The following is a 17,656-nucleotide window of genomic DNA, read 5'->3' on the forward strand; positions in this document are numbered from 1 at the left end:
GAAAAGCAGGCCCAAACCATGATGCTGCCACCACCATGTTTGACAGTGGGGATGGTGTGTTCAGGGTGATGAGCTGTGTTGCTTTTACGCCAAACATAACGTTTTGCATTGTTGCCAAAAAGTTCAATTTTGGTTTCATCTGACCAGAGCACCTTCTTCCACATGTTTGGTGTGTCTCCCAGGTGGCTTGTGGCAAACTTTAAACAACACTTTTTATGGATATCTTTAAGAAATGGCTTTCTTCTTGCCACTCTTCCATAAAGGCCAGATTTGTGCAATATACGACTGATTGTTGTCCTATGGACAGAGTCTCCCACCTCAGCTGTAGATCTCTGCCGTTCATCCAGAGTGATCATGGGCCTCTTGGCTGCATCTCTGATCAGTCTTCTCCTTGTATGAGCTGAAAGTTTAGAAGGACGGCCAGGTCTTGGTAGATTTGCAGTGGTCTGATACTCCTTCCATTTCAATATTATCGCTTGCACAGTGCTCCTTGGGATGTTTAAAGCTTGGGAAATCTTTTTGTATCCAAATCCGGCTTTAAACTTCTTCACAACAGTATCTCGGACCTGCCTGGTGTGTTCCTTGTTCTTCATGATGCTCTCTGCGCTTTTAACGGACCTCTGAGACTATCACAGTGCAGGTGCATTTATACGGAGACTTGATTACACACAGGTGGATTGTATTTATCATCATTAGTCATTTAGGTCAACATTGGATCATTCAGAGATCCTCACTGAACTTCTGGAGAGAGTTTGCTGCACTGAAAGTAAAGGGGCTGAATAAATTTGCACGCCCAATTTTTCAGTTTTTGATTTGTTAAAAAAGTTTGAAATATCCAATAAATGTCGTTCCACTTCATGATTGTGTCCCACTTGTTGTTGATTCTTCACAAAAAAATAAAGTTTTATATCTTTATGTTTGAAGCCTGAAATGTGGCAAAAGGTCGCAAAGTTCAAGGGGGCCGAATACTGTCGCAAGGCACTGTATGTGCTATGCATTTCACCAGGATTGCCTGGAGGCCTCTTACACATTTCACCAGGATTACCTGGAGGCCTCTTACACATTTCACCAGGATTACCTGGAGGCCTCTTACACATTTCACCAGGATTACCTGGAGGTCTCTTACACATTTCACCAGGTTTTTCTAGAGCCTCTTACACATTTCACCAGGATTACCTGGAGGCCTCTTACACATTTCACCAGGATTACCTGGAGGCCTCTTACACATTTCACCAGGATTACCTGGAGGCCTCTTACACATTTCACCAGGATTTTCTGGAGGCCTCTTACACATTTCACCAGGATTGCCTGGAGGCCTCTTACACATTTCACCAGGGTTTTCTAGAGCCTCTTATACATTTCACCAGGATTACCTGGAGGCCTCTTACACATTTCACCAGGATTACCTGGAGGCCTCTTACACATTTCACCAGGATTACCTGGAGGTCTCTTACACATTTCACCAGGATTACCTGGAGGCCTCTTACACATTTCACCAGGATTACCTGGAGGTCTCTTACACATTTCACCAGGGTTTTCTAGAGCCTCTTACACATTTCACTAAGTGTAAGAGGTCTCCAGTTTTTTTAAATGGACTGGATCATTATTTTGGCGGCAGGGTAGCCTAGTGGTTAGAGAGTTGGACTAGTAACCGGAAGGTTGCAAGTTCAAACCCCCGAGCTGACAAGGTACAACAAATCTGTCGTTCTGCCCCTGAACAGGCAGTTAACCCACTGTTCCTAGGCTGTCATTGAAAATAAGAATTAGTTCTTAACTGACTTGCCTCGTTAAATAAAGGTAAAATAAAAAATAAAATAAAATTATACTTACCACCTGGGTCCTGTTTCAGTAGTAATGAAATCAGACCCTCTTGAGTACCTGAAAGTCTATAATTTGTATAGGAGTAGTTAAAACATGCTAAAAAATGTATCTTTGAGTACAAATAATGGATCTTTGAGTACAAAAGGTCAGATATACTGACCTACCTCTACTGGTATATCATCAAGCCATGGTGTTTTTAAACACTAAAAGCATTTAATTGCCTCAAGAAGTTCCTCCTCTGTAAGTTGACCTTCACACAGGTCTTTCAGTACATTTGTTAATTTTACATTATTATTATTAGGAAATAAATCCTTACAGTTAACCTCATTCAGTGGAGATGGAGACTGAAAATAAAACATATGCTTAACATATAATATGGTGAATCATGGATGACTCCATTTGTAACTAGTTTCTGTAAATTATTTTTGGTAGCATTACTATGTTGAAGATTCAAGCAAAATGTAGTGCATTTTTCAACATTTTCCATCCAACACAACATGTGCGTTTCTCAATATGCACACTACCGCATTTCGAGCACGCAAACTGGAGCACACAATGGTCAGAGTATGGAACACGTACTCTGCACATATTTCGAAGGATGCATCGATGCACACTTCAACTAAATTCCCAGGATTGTTGATGTAATATGACACAACCATGTAAAACATGATGAAAAATCTCTTAAACAATAGCCAATTCGAGCTGAAGCAAGAGAAAATAAACTCTGGCTTCGGAGTGAACTGTTGCCAATTCATATCGCATATGTTGCCTGACTAGAATATTTTATCTTGATATAGTAATATGTACATACTATGTTAATTTAGCATATCTACCTGCCTATAATACCCACTGTAGTGTGCGTAGAGCGCAGGCTAACTGACAAAGAATTGGTAGCTAGCTAGATAGGCCAACGGTAAGCTACAAATTATTTATGGCTATCTACATTGCATTACAACATTAATTTTAGGTCGTTTTGTACATGTAAAAGTAGCTTGCTTCTCATATGTAAATTCTTATGCAGTTGTATGCATATTGAGAAACACACACTGAGTGACTTTTTGTCACAAAATGGCACAGATCTGCGCATAAAATACAGTAGAACTAATTTTAATCTGCAGTGTGATTTAACTGTAAGCTTTTCTTCTCTCCCCCTCTTTCCTAGTTGGAGGTCAGTGACTCCAGTTCTAGCAGTAATCTGTCTCTGGCCAAGGCGCGGCCCGCCAGCGAGCACAACAACAACGGCCAGTCTCCGGCCCACCTCAAGGCCCAGCGGTCCATCTCCGGCACCCAGAAACAGAGACGCTACAGCGACCAGGGTGAGAGGGTGGGAGAAGATGGCGCGGGGAGGAAGGGGGGATGTAAGTGGGACGGGATGAAGTAGGGAGAGCGAGGAAGAACCCATGAAAGGGGGAGATAAGAGACACAGGAGAAGGAGGGGAGATGCAGGGGAGGAGGAGGACACAGAGGAGAAGGAGGAGGGGAGGCAGTGAGAGGAGAAGGAGGAGGGAAGGCATTGAGAGGAGAAGGAGGAGGGGGGACATTGAGAGGAGGAGGAGGAGGAGTAAGGGGGTCATGAAGGAGGGAAAGGGGGATAAGTGTTATAGGAAGAGCGATGTGAACATCCAATGCACCACAGTTCTCATTGTAACTCCACACTCATCCATGTGTGTCTCTCCCTCCCTCCATCCAGCCGGTCCGTCCATTCCCTCGGTGGGCTACCCCAAGAGGAGCCAGACCACCTCGGATGACAACGGCGACCACAAAGAGGACGGGGGTGCCCAGCCACGGAAGTCAGTTTCACCAGGCGGGCGTGGTGGCAGCGGTGCCCCTGCCAGTCCCCTATTGGGTAACGCCAACAACCCTAACAAGGCCGACATCCCCGACCGCAAGAAGGGCTCCACCACACCCAGCGTGAGTACACCGAGAGTACACAGAATATGTATACACACGCATCCGCACACCAACCACTCACACACACACACACAAACTCACTCAGTCACTCACAAGGTTTTTGGGCTTGATGTCAATGTCTGTGTCTAAAATCTGTCTTGACTTCTACTTACTAAAACTATACACTGTGTACTAATCTTACTACATCCAGTGCCTTCGGAAAGTATTCAGACCCCTTGACTTTTTCCACATTTTGCTAAGTTACAGCCTTATTGGTTTAAATACATATACAAAAATATGCAATCTACATACAATACCCTATAATGACAAAGCAAAAACTGTTTTTTAGACATTTTTGCAAATTTATAATAAAAATATTAAAAAAACAGAAATACCTGATTTACATAAGTTTTCAGACCCTTTGCTATGAGACTCGAAATTGAGCACAAATTCAATTGAGTTGACAGCGCAGGTCAGAGCAATAATCAACCCATGAGGTCGAGGAAGTTGTCCGTAGAGCTCAGATACAGGATTGTGTCGAGTCACATATCTGGGGAAGGGTACCAAAAAATGTCTGCAGCATTAAAGGTCCCCAAGAACACAGTGACATCCATAATTCTAAAATGGAAGAAGTTTGGAACCACCAAGACTCTTCCTAGAGCTGGCCGCCCGGCCAAACTGAGCAATCGGAGGAGAAGGGCCTTGGTCAGGGAGACAACCAAGAACCCGATGGTCACTCTGAAAGAGCTCTAGAGTTCCTCTGAGGAACTGCAGCACTCCACCAATCAGGCCTTTATGGTAAAGTGGCCAGATGGAAGCCACTCCTTAGTAAAAGGCACATGACAGCCCGCTTGGAGTTTGCCAAAAGACACCTAAAGGACTCTGACCATGAGAAACAAGATGCTCTGGTCTGATTAAACCAAGATTGAACTCTTTGGCCTCAATGCCAAGTGTCACCTATGGAGGAAACCTGGCACCATCCCTACAGTAAAGCATGGTGGTGGCAGCATTATGCTGTGGGGATGTTTTTCAGTGGCAGGGACTGGGAGACTAGTCAGGATCGAGGCAAAGATGAATGGAGCAAAGTACAGAGAGATCCTTGATGAAAACCTGCTCCAGAGCGCTCAGGACCTCAGACTGGGCGAAGGTTCACCTTCCAACAGCACAATGACCCTAAGCATACAGCCAAGACAATGCATGAATGGCTTTGGGACAAGTCTCTGAATGTCTTTGAGTGGCCCAGCCAGACCCCGGACTTGAACCCAATTGAACATGTCTGGAAAGACCTGAAAATAGCTGTGCAGCAACACTCCCCATCCAAGCTGACAGAGCTTAAGAGGATCTGCAGAGAAGAATGGGAGAAACTCTCCAAATACAGGTGTGCCAAGCTTGTAGCGTCATACCCAAGACTCGAGGTTGTAATCGCTGCCAAAGTTGCTTCAACAAAGTACTGAGTAAAGGGTCTGAATACTTACAAAAATGTGATATTTCATTTTTTTAATGTATATAAAATTTGCTTAAATGTATAAAAACCTGTGTTTGCTTCGTCATTATGGGGTTTTGTGATGTTATTATGGGGTATAGTGTGTAGAATGATGAGGGGAAAAAAAACATTTAGTCAATTTTCGAATAAGGCTGTAACGTAACAAAATGTGAGTCTTAATTAATACTGTATTGTATAGAACGTACTGTTTAGTACAAATGTATGCAGTAAGCAACAAATATCCACGTAATAGGCTCACCCACACTGAGAATACGTCATCTAAAGCGCAATTGCGTTGTTTCCCGCCATTTGTTGGCATCTAATTATCAGCTGATTCTTCAGCTGTTGTCAAACACACGTAGGTCTGAACATACCCTTCTCTTTGTCGAATGAGGTGCAGGGAATTCTACTAGATGAAAAGCTAAATGAGTATGACATCCTGGCATTTAAAGAATACAATATTTTCAAATACAATCATTTCGCATACTTTGTACTGCATTTGTACTGGGCCTCACAAGAAACATAGTGTTTACAGCATTTGTACCGGGCCTCACAAGAAACATAGTGTTTACAGCATTTGTACTGGGCCTCACAAGAAACATAGTGTTTACAGCATTTGTACCGGGCCTCACAAGAAACATAGTGTTTACAGCATTTGTACTGGGCCTCACAAGAAACATAGTGTTTACAGCATTTGTACCGGGCCTCACAAGAAACATAGTGTTTACAGCATTTGTACTGGGCCTCACAAGAAACATAGTGTTTACAGCATTTGTACTGGGCCTCACAAGAAACATAGTGTTTACAGCATTTGTACCAGGCCTCACAAGAAACATAGTGTTTACAGCATTTGTACCGGGCCTCACAAGAAACATAGTGTTTACAGCATTTGTACCGGGCCTCACAAGAAACATAGTGTTTACAGCATTTGTACTGGGCCTCACAAGAAACATAGTGTTTAGGGCAGTATCTTCTCTTGTCATTTCTTTCTTTGGTTTATTTATTTATTTTTCTTTCTGTCTCTGTCTGTCACTATACTTCTCACCTTCCATCCTCACCCTCTCTCTCTCGCAATTAAATTGACGAAACCGTTGACACGCCAAAGCACAACGGTGACAACAAGCTTGTGTTAAAAAAAAAAAGAAACAGCAATACGGTTGCAGTTATGAATTCCTCTCTCTCTCTTTCACTCACTCCCTCCTTTCATCATCCTCTCTCCCTCCTTTCATCACCCTCTCTCTCTTTCACTCTCTCGCTTGCATCACCCTCTATCTTTCACTCTCTCTTGCATCACCTGCTCTCTTTCACTCTCTCCCTCCTTTCATCACCCTCTCTCTTTCACTCTCTTGCATCACCCTCTTTCACTCTCTCCCTCCTTTCACTCTCTTTCACTCTCTCCCTCCTTTCATCACCCTCTCTCTTTCACTCTCTTGCATCACCCTCTCTTTCACTCTCTCCCTCCTTTCATCACCCTCTCTCTTTCACTCTCTTGCATCACCCGCTCTCTTTCACTCTCTCCATCCTTTCATCACCCTCTCTCTCTTTCACCCTCTCCCTCCTTTCATCACCCTCTCTCTATTTCACCCTCTCCCTCCTTTCATCACCCTCTCCCTCCTTTCATCACCCTCTCTCTCTTTCACTCTCTCCCTCCTTTCATCACCCTCTCCCTCCTTTCATCACCCTCTCTCTTTCACCCTCTCCCTCCTTTCATCACCCTCTCTCTCTTTCACTCTCTCCCTCCTTTCATCACCCTCTCCCTCCTTTCATCACCCTCTCCCTCCTTTCATCACCCTCTCTCTTTCACTCTCTCCCTCCTTTCATCACCCTCTCCCTCCTTTCATCACCCTCTCTCTTTCACCCTCTCCCTCCTTTCATCACCCTCTCTCTCTTTCACTCTCTCCCTCCTTTCATCACCCTCTCCCTCCTTTCATCACCCTCTCTTTCACCCTCTCCCTCCTTTCATCACCCTCTCTCTCTTTCACTCTCTCCCTCCTTTCATCACCCTCTCTCTTTCACCCTCTCCCTCCTTTCATCACCCTCTCTCTTTCACTCTCTCCCTCCTTTCATCACTCTCTCTCTCTCTTTTACTCTCGTTCACTCTCTCCTTTCACCACCCTCTCTCCTTCCTTTCATCATCCTCTCCCTCCTTTCACTCTCTCCCTCCTTTCATCACCCTCTTTCTCTCTCTCTCCCTCCAGACTAACTCCACATCAGGGGGCATGAGAAGGAGGAACACGTATGTGTGTAGTGAGAGGAACGCCTCGGACCGCCACTCTGTCATCCAGAACGGAAAAGAAAACAGGTGAGGCTCTGTTTGTCCCGTTGTCCCTCCTAGCCTGCAGCAGCTACATGCACCACCCTGACCACACTGTACAAGATTCAGGTCTTGAAGATGATGTTCTAGTTAAGGTTGTTGTTTTACTAAAGGAAGGCCCCGTTCTTCATCATCATCATTACACACACAGTGTTTTCTCTGTGAAATAGCCATGCTCAAAAAAAACATTGGTTTAGAATCACAGAGATGCTACATTGGGGCCTATTAATGTCCAGCTCAATAGAAATTACACTGTATATTTACCTTTAGTCATTGGCCTATTTGAAAGGACTCTATCATAATTGGAACAGAGTAGTTGTGTCAGATACATTTTTAAAAAGCACATGTGAACGGCACTCTTGTGTTGTTCAACTCTGTGTTGTTCAAAAATACAAGAGATAAAATTAATAAATAAAATGGTATTTATCACATGCGCCGAATACAAGTGTAGACTTGACTGGGAAATGCTTACGGGCTCGTCCCCAACAATGCAGAGTTAAAAAGTAAGACAAATTAGCATAAACATTTTAAAGGAAATACTAACACAATAAAATAACAATAACGAGGCTAAATACAAGGGGTACTGGTACCGAGTCAATGTGCAGTGGTACAAGGCAGCTGAGGTAGTTGAGGTAATATGTACATATAGGCAGGGGTAAAAGTGACTAGGTAATCAGGGTAGACAATAAACAGAGTAGCAGCAGGGTATGTGAAGAGTGTTAAAGTGTGTGTGTGTGTGGCGTCAATATGCGTGTGTGTTTTAAGTGTGTGTGAGCATATAGTATGTAGTGCGTGTGTGTTGCAGTGTCAGTGTAGTATGTGTGAGTGTGTGGGTGAGTGTGCATAGAGCCGGTGCAAGAGAGTCAGTACAAATAGTCAGCGTGGCCATTTGATTAACTGTTCAGCAGTCTTATGGCTTGGGGGTAGAAGCTATTCAGGAGCCTTTTGGTCCCAGACTTGGCGCTCCTGTACCGCTTGCCTTGCAGTAGCAGAGAGAACAGTCTATGACTGTTCTGGAATCCATTTTTAGTGATGTGGACACTGAGGAACTTGAAGCTCTCGACCCATTCCACTACAGCCCCGTTGATGTGAATGCGGCGCCCCCCAGTTTCCTGTAGTCCATAATTAGCTTGCTTGTCATGCTGACATTGAGGGAGAGGTTGTTGTCCTGGTACTACACTGCCAGGTCTCTGACCTCCTCCCTTTTGGCTGGAGCATTGTCGTCAGTGATCAGGTCTAGCACCGTTGTGTCAACTGCAAACTTAATGACGGTGTTGCAGTCGTGCTTGGCCACGTAGTTGTGGGTGAACAGGGAATACAGGAGGGGACTAAGCACGCACCCTTGAGGGGCCCACGTGTTGAGGGTCAGCATGGTGGATGCGTTGTTGCCTACCCTCACCAGCTGGGGGCGGTCTGTCAGAAAGTCCAGGATCCAGCAGAGGGAGGTGTTCAGTCCCAGGGTCAGCTTAGTGATGAGCTTGGAGGGCACTATATTGTTGCACGCTGAGCTTGGTGGTCTGCTTGAAACATGTAGGTATTACAGGGTCAGAACGAGGTTAAAAATGGCAGTGAAGACTCAGCATTACAGCTGAGTACGCATCCTGGTAATCCGTCTGGCCCTGCAGCCCTGTGAATGTTAAGCTGTTTAAAGGTCTTACTCACACCGGCTATGGAGAGCTTGATCACACAGTTGTCCAGGAATGCTGGTGCGCTCAAGCATCGTTCAGTGTTGCTAGCCTCGAAGCGAGCATTTGAAGGCATTTAGCTCGTCTGGTAGGCTCACGTCACTGGCAAGCTCGCGGCTAGGTTTCCCTTTGTAATCCGTGATAGTTTTCAAGCCCTGCCACATCCGACGAGTGTCAGAGCAGATGTAGTAGGATTCGATCTTAGTCCTGTATTGACGCTTTCCATGTTTTATTTCTTATAAGCGTCCGGATTAGTGTCCCGCTCCTTGAAAGTGGCAGCTCTAGCCTTTAGCTCAGTGCGGATGTTGCCTGTAATCCATGGCTTCTGGTTGAGATATGTACTGGTCACTGTGGGGGTGTCGTCGTTGTCAATGCACTTATTAATGAAGCCGGTGACTGACGTGGTAAACTCCTCAACGTTATCGGACGATTCCCAGAACATATTCCATTCTGTGCTAGCGAAACAGTCCTGTAGCTTAGCATCCGCTTCATCGGACCAATTCTGTATTGAGTGCCTCATTGGTACTTCCTGTTTGAGTTTTTGCTTATAGACAGGAATCAGGACGGTAGAGTTATGGTCAGATTTTACAAATGGAGGGCGAGAGAGAGCTTTGTATGCGTCTCTGTGTGTGGAGTAAAGGTGATCTAGAGGTTTTTTTTCGTCTCTAGATGCACAGGTGACATACTGGTTGAGATTAGTGAAAACAAATTTACGTTTCCTGCATTAAAATCACTGGCCACTAGGAGCGCCACCTCTGGGTGAGCATTTTCTTGTTTGCTTATGGCCCTATAAAGCGCGTTGATTGCGGTCTTAGTGCCAGCATTTGTTTGTGGTAGTAAGTAGACAGCTACGAAAAATATAGATGAAAACTCTGTTTGTAAATATTTTGAACAAAAAGTTGGAACGCAACAATTTACAGTTCATGTCAGGAAATAAGTCAATTGAATTAAATTCATTGGGCCCTAATCTATGGATTTCACATGGCTGAGAATACAGATATGCATCTGTTGATTACAGATACCTTTAAAAAAAAAGATAGGGACTTGGATCAGAAACCAGTCAGTATCTGGTGACCACCATTTGCCTCATGCAGCGCGACACATCTCTTTCGCGTATAGTTGATCAGGCTGTTGATTGTGGGCTGTGAAATGTTGTCCCACTCCTCTTCAATGGCTGTGCAAAGTTGCTGGATATTGGCGAGAATTGGAACTCGCTGTCGTATACGTCGATCCTGAGCATCCCAAACGTGCTCAATGGGTGACATGTCTGGTGAGTATGCAGGCCATTGAAGAACTGGGATTTCAGCTTCCAGGAATTGTGTACCGATCCTTGCAACATGGGGCCGTGCATTATCATGCTGAAACATGAGGTGATGGAGGTGGATGAATGGCACGACAATGGGCCTTAGGATCTAGTCACGGTATCTATATGAGCATTGAAATCATCAATAAAATGCATTTGTGTTTGTTGTCCCTAGCTTATGCCTGCCAATACCATAACCCCACAGCCACCATGGGGCACTCTGTTCACAACGTTGACATCAGCAAACCGCTCGCATACACATGGTCTGTGGTTGTGAGGCTGATTGGACATACTGAAAATGATGTTGGATGCGGCTTATGGTAGAGAAATTAACATTCAATTATCTGGCAACAGCTCTGGTGTATATTCCTGCACTCAGCATGCCAATTGCACGCTCCATCAAAACTGGGGCATTGTGTGACAAAACTGAACATTTTAGGGGCCTTTTGTTACCAGCACAAGGTGCAGCTGTGTAATAATCATCATGCTGTTTAATCAGCTTATTGATATGCCACACCTGTCAGGTGGATGGATTATCATGACAAAGGAGTAATGCTCACAAACAGGGATGTAAACAAACTTGTTCACAGAATTTGAGAGAAATAAGCTTTTTCTGTATATGAAACATTTTGGAGATATTTAATTTTTTAAGACTACATGTTGCGTTTATATTTTTGTTCAGTATAGTATGGTCTACAGCTTATTATGAGGTATTGCACATCAGCTGTTGTTAACCTTTCTGATCTCCCCATCCCGGATCCGGGTTCGTGAATACAGACTCAAGCTCATTACCATAACGCAACGTTAACTATTCATGAAAATCGCAAATCAAATGAAATAAATATGCTAGCTCTCAAGCTTAGCCTTTTGTTAACAACACTGTCATCTCAGATTTTCAAAATATGCTTCTCAACCATTGCAAAACAATCATTTGTGTAACAGTATTGATGGCTAACGTAGCATTTAGCATTAGCATTCAGCTGGCAACATTTACACAAAAAAACAGAAAAGCATTCAAAAAAATCATTTACCTTTGAAGAACTTCAGATGTTTTCATTGAGGAGACTCTCAGATAGCAAATGTTCAGTTTTTCCTGAAAGATTATTTGTTTAGGACAAATCGCTCCGTTTTCTGCGTCACGTTTAGCTATGAAAAAACCCCTGTATCCAGGATTGTGTAAATCTATCAGCAAGCTCATTAGCATAACACAACGTTAACTATTTATGAAAATCGCAAATGAAATGAAATAAATATGCCATCTCTCAAGCTTAGCCTTTTGTAAACAACACTGTCATCTCAGATTTTCAAAATATGCTTCTCAACCATAGGAAAACAATCATTTGTGTAAAAGTAGCTAGCTAGAGTTAGCATTTCGCGTTAGCATTTAGCGTTAGCATTAGCGTTAGCATCCAGCACGCAACATTAACAAAAACATAAAAGCCTTCAAATAAAATCATTTACCTTTGAAGAACTTCTGATGTTTTCAATGAGGATACTCTCAGTTAGATAGCAGATGCTCAGTTTTTCCAAAAAGATTCCTTGTGTATTAGAAATAGCTCCGTTTTATACATCACATTTGGCTACCAAAAAAAATCCATAAATTCAGTCCTCAAAACGCAAACTTTTTTCCAAATTAACTCCATAATATCGACTGAAAACATGGCAGACGTTGTTTAGAATCAATCCTCAAGGTGTTTTTCACATATCTCTTCATTGATACATCGTTCTTGGAAACATGGTTTCTCTCCTGAATCCCAGGAGAAAATGCCTGCACCTGAAGATTACGCACAAATTTAGACAAAGGACACCGGGCGGACCTCTGGAAAATGTAGTCTCTTATGGCCAATCTTCCAATGATATGCCTACAAATACGTCACAATGCTGCTAAGACCTTGGGCGAACGACAGAAAGTGTAGGCTCATTCGTTGCGCAATCACAGCCATATAAGGAGAGAATGGAAAACAGAGCTTCAGAAATTCTGCTAATTCCTGGGTGATGCATCATCTTGGTTTCGCCTGTAGAATGAGTTCTGGGGCACTTACAGACAAAATCTTTGCAGATTCTGAAACTTCAGAGTGTTTTCTTTCCAAAACTGTCAAGAATATGCATAGTCGAGCATCTTTTCGTGACAAAATATCGCGCTTAAAACGGGAACGTTTTTTATCCAAAAATGAAATAGCGCCCCTAGAGCTCTAAGAGGTTAACAAAGAGACATACACCACTTCCCCTCTGAGTTTGCCCCACGTTGCCGTTCTGTCCTGCTGATGATGTATTAAAGAAAACAGCTGGATGTATATTATCCATGTCCTCTGAGAAGAATAGGATATTACAGTTCTTCAGATCACGTTGATAGGATAATCTCGAATGAAGCTTGTCCAGTTTACTCTCCAGTGATTGCACATTTGCCAATAGAACGGAGAGTAGAGGCGGGTTACTTGTTGAAGTGTTCTGACAACAAATCTGAGAAATTTGTTGAGATTAAAATAGACTATGCCAAGAGAATCTTGAGGATGAAAAGTGCTTGGAAGGTTGGTGTTCAGTATGTGTTTTGAATTTATACACATGGTTACAAGAGGGTTTAAAACGTTCTTTGACGTCGGTCTGCAGCGGTCAAAGCCTTTGATCTCTCTCTGTCGGAGATGTTCATTAGGCACCAAACATAAGAAAATGTAGTTGAACAGGGAGGTAGTTACACTTGTACTCTAAGAAGCGCTCATTTTGTTTTACATGTTGACTTGTGTTACCATGGCAATTCAATTTGAGTGCTCAGATTGGTCACCAAGATTACTTTTTGAATGATTCATTCACGACATTCACACAGGAAATTAGTGCAAAGCGACATTGCGATACACTGATCCAATTCCCCTCAATTATAAATAAAACCGATATGTATCGAGGACTGAGGGGGTGGACACAGCAGATTGATAGACACTCATATGCAGTCCACAATCCACATCCTTTGACCATCCAGTGCAACCCAATACAGAGACAGTCACCACTGCCAAGAAGGCTCCCTTCAACTTCGTCTAACTATCTATCTACAGTACATTCATTCAAGGGAGCATTGCTTCCTCTTCTGTCCTCTTTTTTTATCTTATGAAGTTTGACTCTTTTTATGCCCTCAATGCTTTATTAAAACCCACTTGTTTTGCTCTGGCCCTGTGGCCTTTTTCGCCGCACTTCACCTCCTGTCCTCCGGGGGGCAGCATGAGTGAAATGTCGGCAGCCTGTGCAACTAGCCCCTCTGCCTACGCCAAGGCCCTCACCGTCTCCTCAGCCTCGGTCCGCCTGCGCCACCAGAAGGCCGCGTCCCTGTCGGCTTCGGGCCACACCTGCCGCCAAACGCTGCCACCTACCGATGGCGACTTCTTCAGGCCTAAGTAAGGGGCTTCCCACCCTGCCTCCCAGGGGTTCAACCAGGGGTCCTCCTCTTCCCAGGGGCCACGTTATGTCTGTCTGCTCGTCTCTCTAACCTCGATTTTCCATCCCCCTCTATGTCCCCACTTTTTCTCTCTAGCGCCCTCTGACCAATCTGAATATTTCCCTCCCCAACACTCATCCCGTGTATCTGCCCTCTTCTCATTCCGTTAGCTCCACCCCCAAAGCATTTTTTTCTTAACACAGAGAAGGATTGTGTCCTCTCTCTTCCCACTAACTTACCCCAGTGTCTTTGGTCCAAAGTAGTGCTAGCCAAATCTCACCTGACAAACAAAATCCCTAATGGAGCAAAGATGAGTAGGATTGTGTCCTCTCTCTTCCCACTAACTTACCCCAGTGTCTTTGGTCCAAAGTGGTGCTAGCCAAATCTCACCTGACCAACAAAATCCCTAATGGAGCAAAGATCAGTAGCTGCATTAAGGTAATTGGCCCTAATATCCTAAAACTCTGTTTAGGTTCCCTTTAACTCTTTAGTCAACTAAACAATAAAAACGTGTGTTTCATCATGATGTGGTTGATAAAGACGTAGCTAACCAAAACCAACCGACTTGACATCTGCTGCTCTTTCAGGTAAGAGATGTGAAATGGTATTGTTTCAGGTAGTATCGGTACTCGTTCACACAGAACAGGGTGATGGTGTCCCCTCTTTTGAATGTAAATAACCTGGAACCTTGTCTGCTTTAGCCAACTCTTTGGCTTGCGAAGAAAACAGACCGTGACCCAGGCTAAAATATGTGGTCTTGCCTCTTAATTTCCCTTTCCTCCACCCACGTTTCCTCCCCAGCACGTCGACGACGTCTGGCCAGCGGAACCCCGGTGGCTCCTCCACCCACAGCATCAGCAGCGGCGCCACGCCCCCCGACAGGCTGCGTTTCCCCCGCGGCACAGCCAGCCGCAGCACCTTCCACGGCGGCCAGCTGCGCGAGCGTCGCACGGCCACCTACAACGGCCCGCCGGCCTCACCCACACTGTCGCATGACGCCACGCCCCTCTCGCAGTCCCGCAGCCGAGGCACCACCAACCTCTTCACCAAGCTCACCTCCAAACTCACGCGCAGGTAAGCCAAAGCCACACACGGTATCCCCGAAACAATCGGAATAAACCACGGTATGCAGTTTCCAGCCCTGGGGTTTGAGATCTGTACTTTTTGGTTTCTTCACTAGCCTGTATAATATGAATTTATCCATACCCTATTTCACTCGTCATTCTTTAATAAGGAGCAATAGTAATGGTGTTAACTCTGCCATGGTTCGTTCATCAAATGCTTTTTTGACGTTTTTTGGGGGATACACAGAACATTTGGTTTGTGGCAAACACAGGCTTAGGAGATATTACGCGTTTTGTTCTATGAGATAATCTTCATCAGCTGACGTCATTTTTTGTGCATTTTTAAGCATTTATGTTTTTTTTCTTTCTTTTTTTTACCTTTATTTAACTAGTCAAGTCAGTTAAGTATAAATTCTTATTTACAATGACGGCCTACAATGTTTGATATCTCTCGCTTCTCTTTGAAGTCCTGCACATTTGTTTATACATTTTTCACCCCCCTCCTCGGTAAGAATAGTCTTCTATCTCAGAATCAATATTAGCTCCAGGTTGTTCTACATTTTAGCCAGAATTATATTTGGATTATGTCTCAACGCTCTGTCATATGCAAAATGGCTTCATTACTTTTTGGGGCTTTTTATTTATTAGACTAATAAAGACCCTCAAGTTTAATCTGAAAAGTAATTTAACATTCTTTAATGCATTCATTGAATGTTTTTTTTCTCACACTTTATCCTTTCCGTAGCTGCTGTTCAGGTTTTTCTTGGAACAGATTTGAACACCTTAGCTCTATAATAATACTATTCTAGGGAAGCTGCTATTACCCATTATCCAAGCTGTCTGCAATCTGCCAGTAGCAGATGCTAGCAGCCAAGCTCAGACAAGATGTCTCAGCTACTGATCTTTATTATGCTGCCCCCCCCCCCCAAAAAAAATGGAAATGTCAAACGATTTTCTAATTTGATTCTTTAAAAATAGAAATAATTTTTAGTACAACTTTTGACTTGGTATATTTCTTATTTTTTTTTTTTTTTTTTTTTTATAGAAACAAGTCATTCAGGTTTACCAAAAGGTAGGATGACCCCACCAATTGGCTTGGAGTGCAATTAATCAGAAACACTTAACTAATTGGTTAACTGTGTGGACTTTTTAACCCTGTGTGGACAAAGAGCTTTATTAAAATGCCTGAAACTGACTGACCTCTTGGCTCCATGAGCCCTAATCACAGTACAATTGAGCATGTCTAAGACCTTTTATGTTTTCTTATCGGTGTTTGAGTTTAACCAGCCTAAAGACTCTACTAATCACCCATGCATGGCTCTCTACTGAGCTGGTCTGTGCACAATCACTAATGGGAATGCTTGACAAATGTTTATTTATTGTTTAAGGTCTTGTGTCGGTTTTACATGTGCATATGTCTGCACAACTACTGTACCATACAATGCCTTCATGACTGTACATCAAATGCATACAAGTTGGTAAAAAGGTGGTGGTAGCCATTTTCTAATTTGGCAGTAGCTAGCATGATGGTGTTCAGGCAGAACCCTCACTTTTGGTGACTTGTATTATTTTAATGAAGATGTTACCACACTTTATGAATCAATTAATTTAGGGGTACTCTAAGGGGTCAGTTCTAAGCCCTATGGAAATACATTTTTACCCCCCAAAAATGTATTTTGTCATTTGTAATCCTACTGAAAACAACATTCTTTAGTAGAAGCATTTTATGAGCTAGCCTGTACTTTTTTTACCTTTCATCTCGGACGCAAGGGACCCACTGTATTTTTTTCTTCATTTTTCTTCTTGGACAAGGTAACAAACTTCTTGGTTGTGTAATTTAGGGTACCCTACTGGGCTCTAAATGTGGCTGCCGTTCGAGATGATGATTGAGAGGTGTTTCGTTGCAGGACGAAGTTCAGGTACCAAATCCACAAAACTGTAGAGAATTCCTCCCCGTCGTCTCTCTTCACGCATTGGTGTCCCTGAAAGCTATCCAAGCTATGGAACTTGTCCATCAATTTTTCCTTGATTTGCCCTTATCCACCTGGCTAAGCAACTTGTCCCTCAATTTCTCCTTGACTTGCTAGATGATAGCCCAGCCCTTATCCTAGCCCAGTCCCTATCCTAGAACTGGTAGATGATAGCCCAGCCCTATCCTAGAATTGGTAGATGATAGCCCAGTCCCTATCCTAGAACTGGTAGATGATAGCCCAGCCCCAATCCTAGAACTGGTAGATGATAGCCTAGCCCCAATCCTAGAACTGGTAGATGATAGCCCAGCCCCAATCCTAGAACTGGTAGATGGTAGCCCAGCCCGAATCCTAGAACTGGTAGATGATAGCCCAGCCCCAATCCTAGAACTGGTAGATGGTAGCCCAGACCCTATCCTATAACTTTTACCACAAGGACAAGTTATAAGATAAATAACTGCCTTAGTGGAGCATGTAATAACACCTTTGAAAGGGATTGATTTCCCTGTTTGTGGGTGTTTGAAGGATCTACATTTATAAATGCCATTGCATTGAGCACAGCTATTACACTTTTAATTTCCATCCAGTAGGGGCGCAAATAGAACTGGTAGATGATAGCCCAGCCCCTATCCTAGAACTGGTAGATGATAGCCCAGCCCCTATCCTAGAACTGGTAGATGATAGCCCAGCCCCTATCCTAGAATT

The 17,656-nt window shown here is 43.6% G+C and overlaps 1 protein-coding gene across 13 annotated transcripts in view; it reads left to right on the forward strand.

Moving 5' to 3' along the window:
- Positions 1–17,656, forward strand: part of LOC110529179 (MAP/microtubule affinity-regulating kinase 3) — a 111,672-nt gene that overhangs the window by 85,260 nt on the left and 8,756 nt on the right. For 4 of the 13 annotated variants that reach the window (XM_036984702.1, XM_036984697.1, XM_036984700.1 and 1 more), the window contains exons 12-17: positions 2,984–3,137; positions 3,512–3,732; positions 7,393–7,496; positions 13,703–13,876; positions 14,719–14,991; positions 16,027–16,053. In XM_036984702.1, the coding sequence (XP_036840597.1) occupies positions 2,984–3,137; positions 3,512–3,732; positions 7,393–7,496; positions 13,703–13,876; positions 14,719–14,991; positions 16,027–16,053 (953 nt within the window). The remainder of the gene's footprint in view (positions 1–2,983; positions 3,138–3,511; positions 3,733–7,392; positions 7,497–13,702; positions 13,877–14,718; positions 14,992–16,026; positions 16,054–17,656) is intronic. The other 9 variants (XM_036984699.1, XM_036984710.1, XM_036984703.1 and 6 more) reach the window with 3 other exon arrangements.

This window comes from Oncorhynchus mykiss, chromosome 8 (assembly GCF_013265735.2).
Source record: "Oncorhynchus mykiss isolate Arlee chromosome 8, USDA_OmykA_1.1, whole genome shotgun sequence".
In the NCBI taxonomy this organism is placed as follows: Eukaryota; Metazoa; Chordata; class Actinopteri; order Salmoniformes; family Salmonidae; genus Oncorhynchus; species Oncorhynchus mykiss.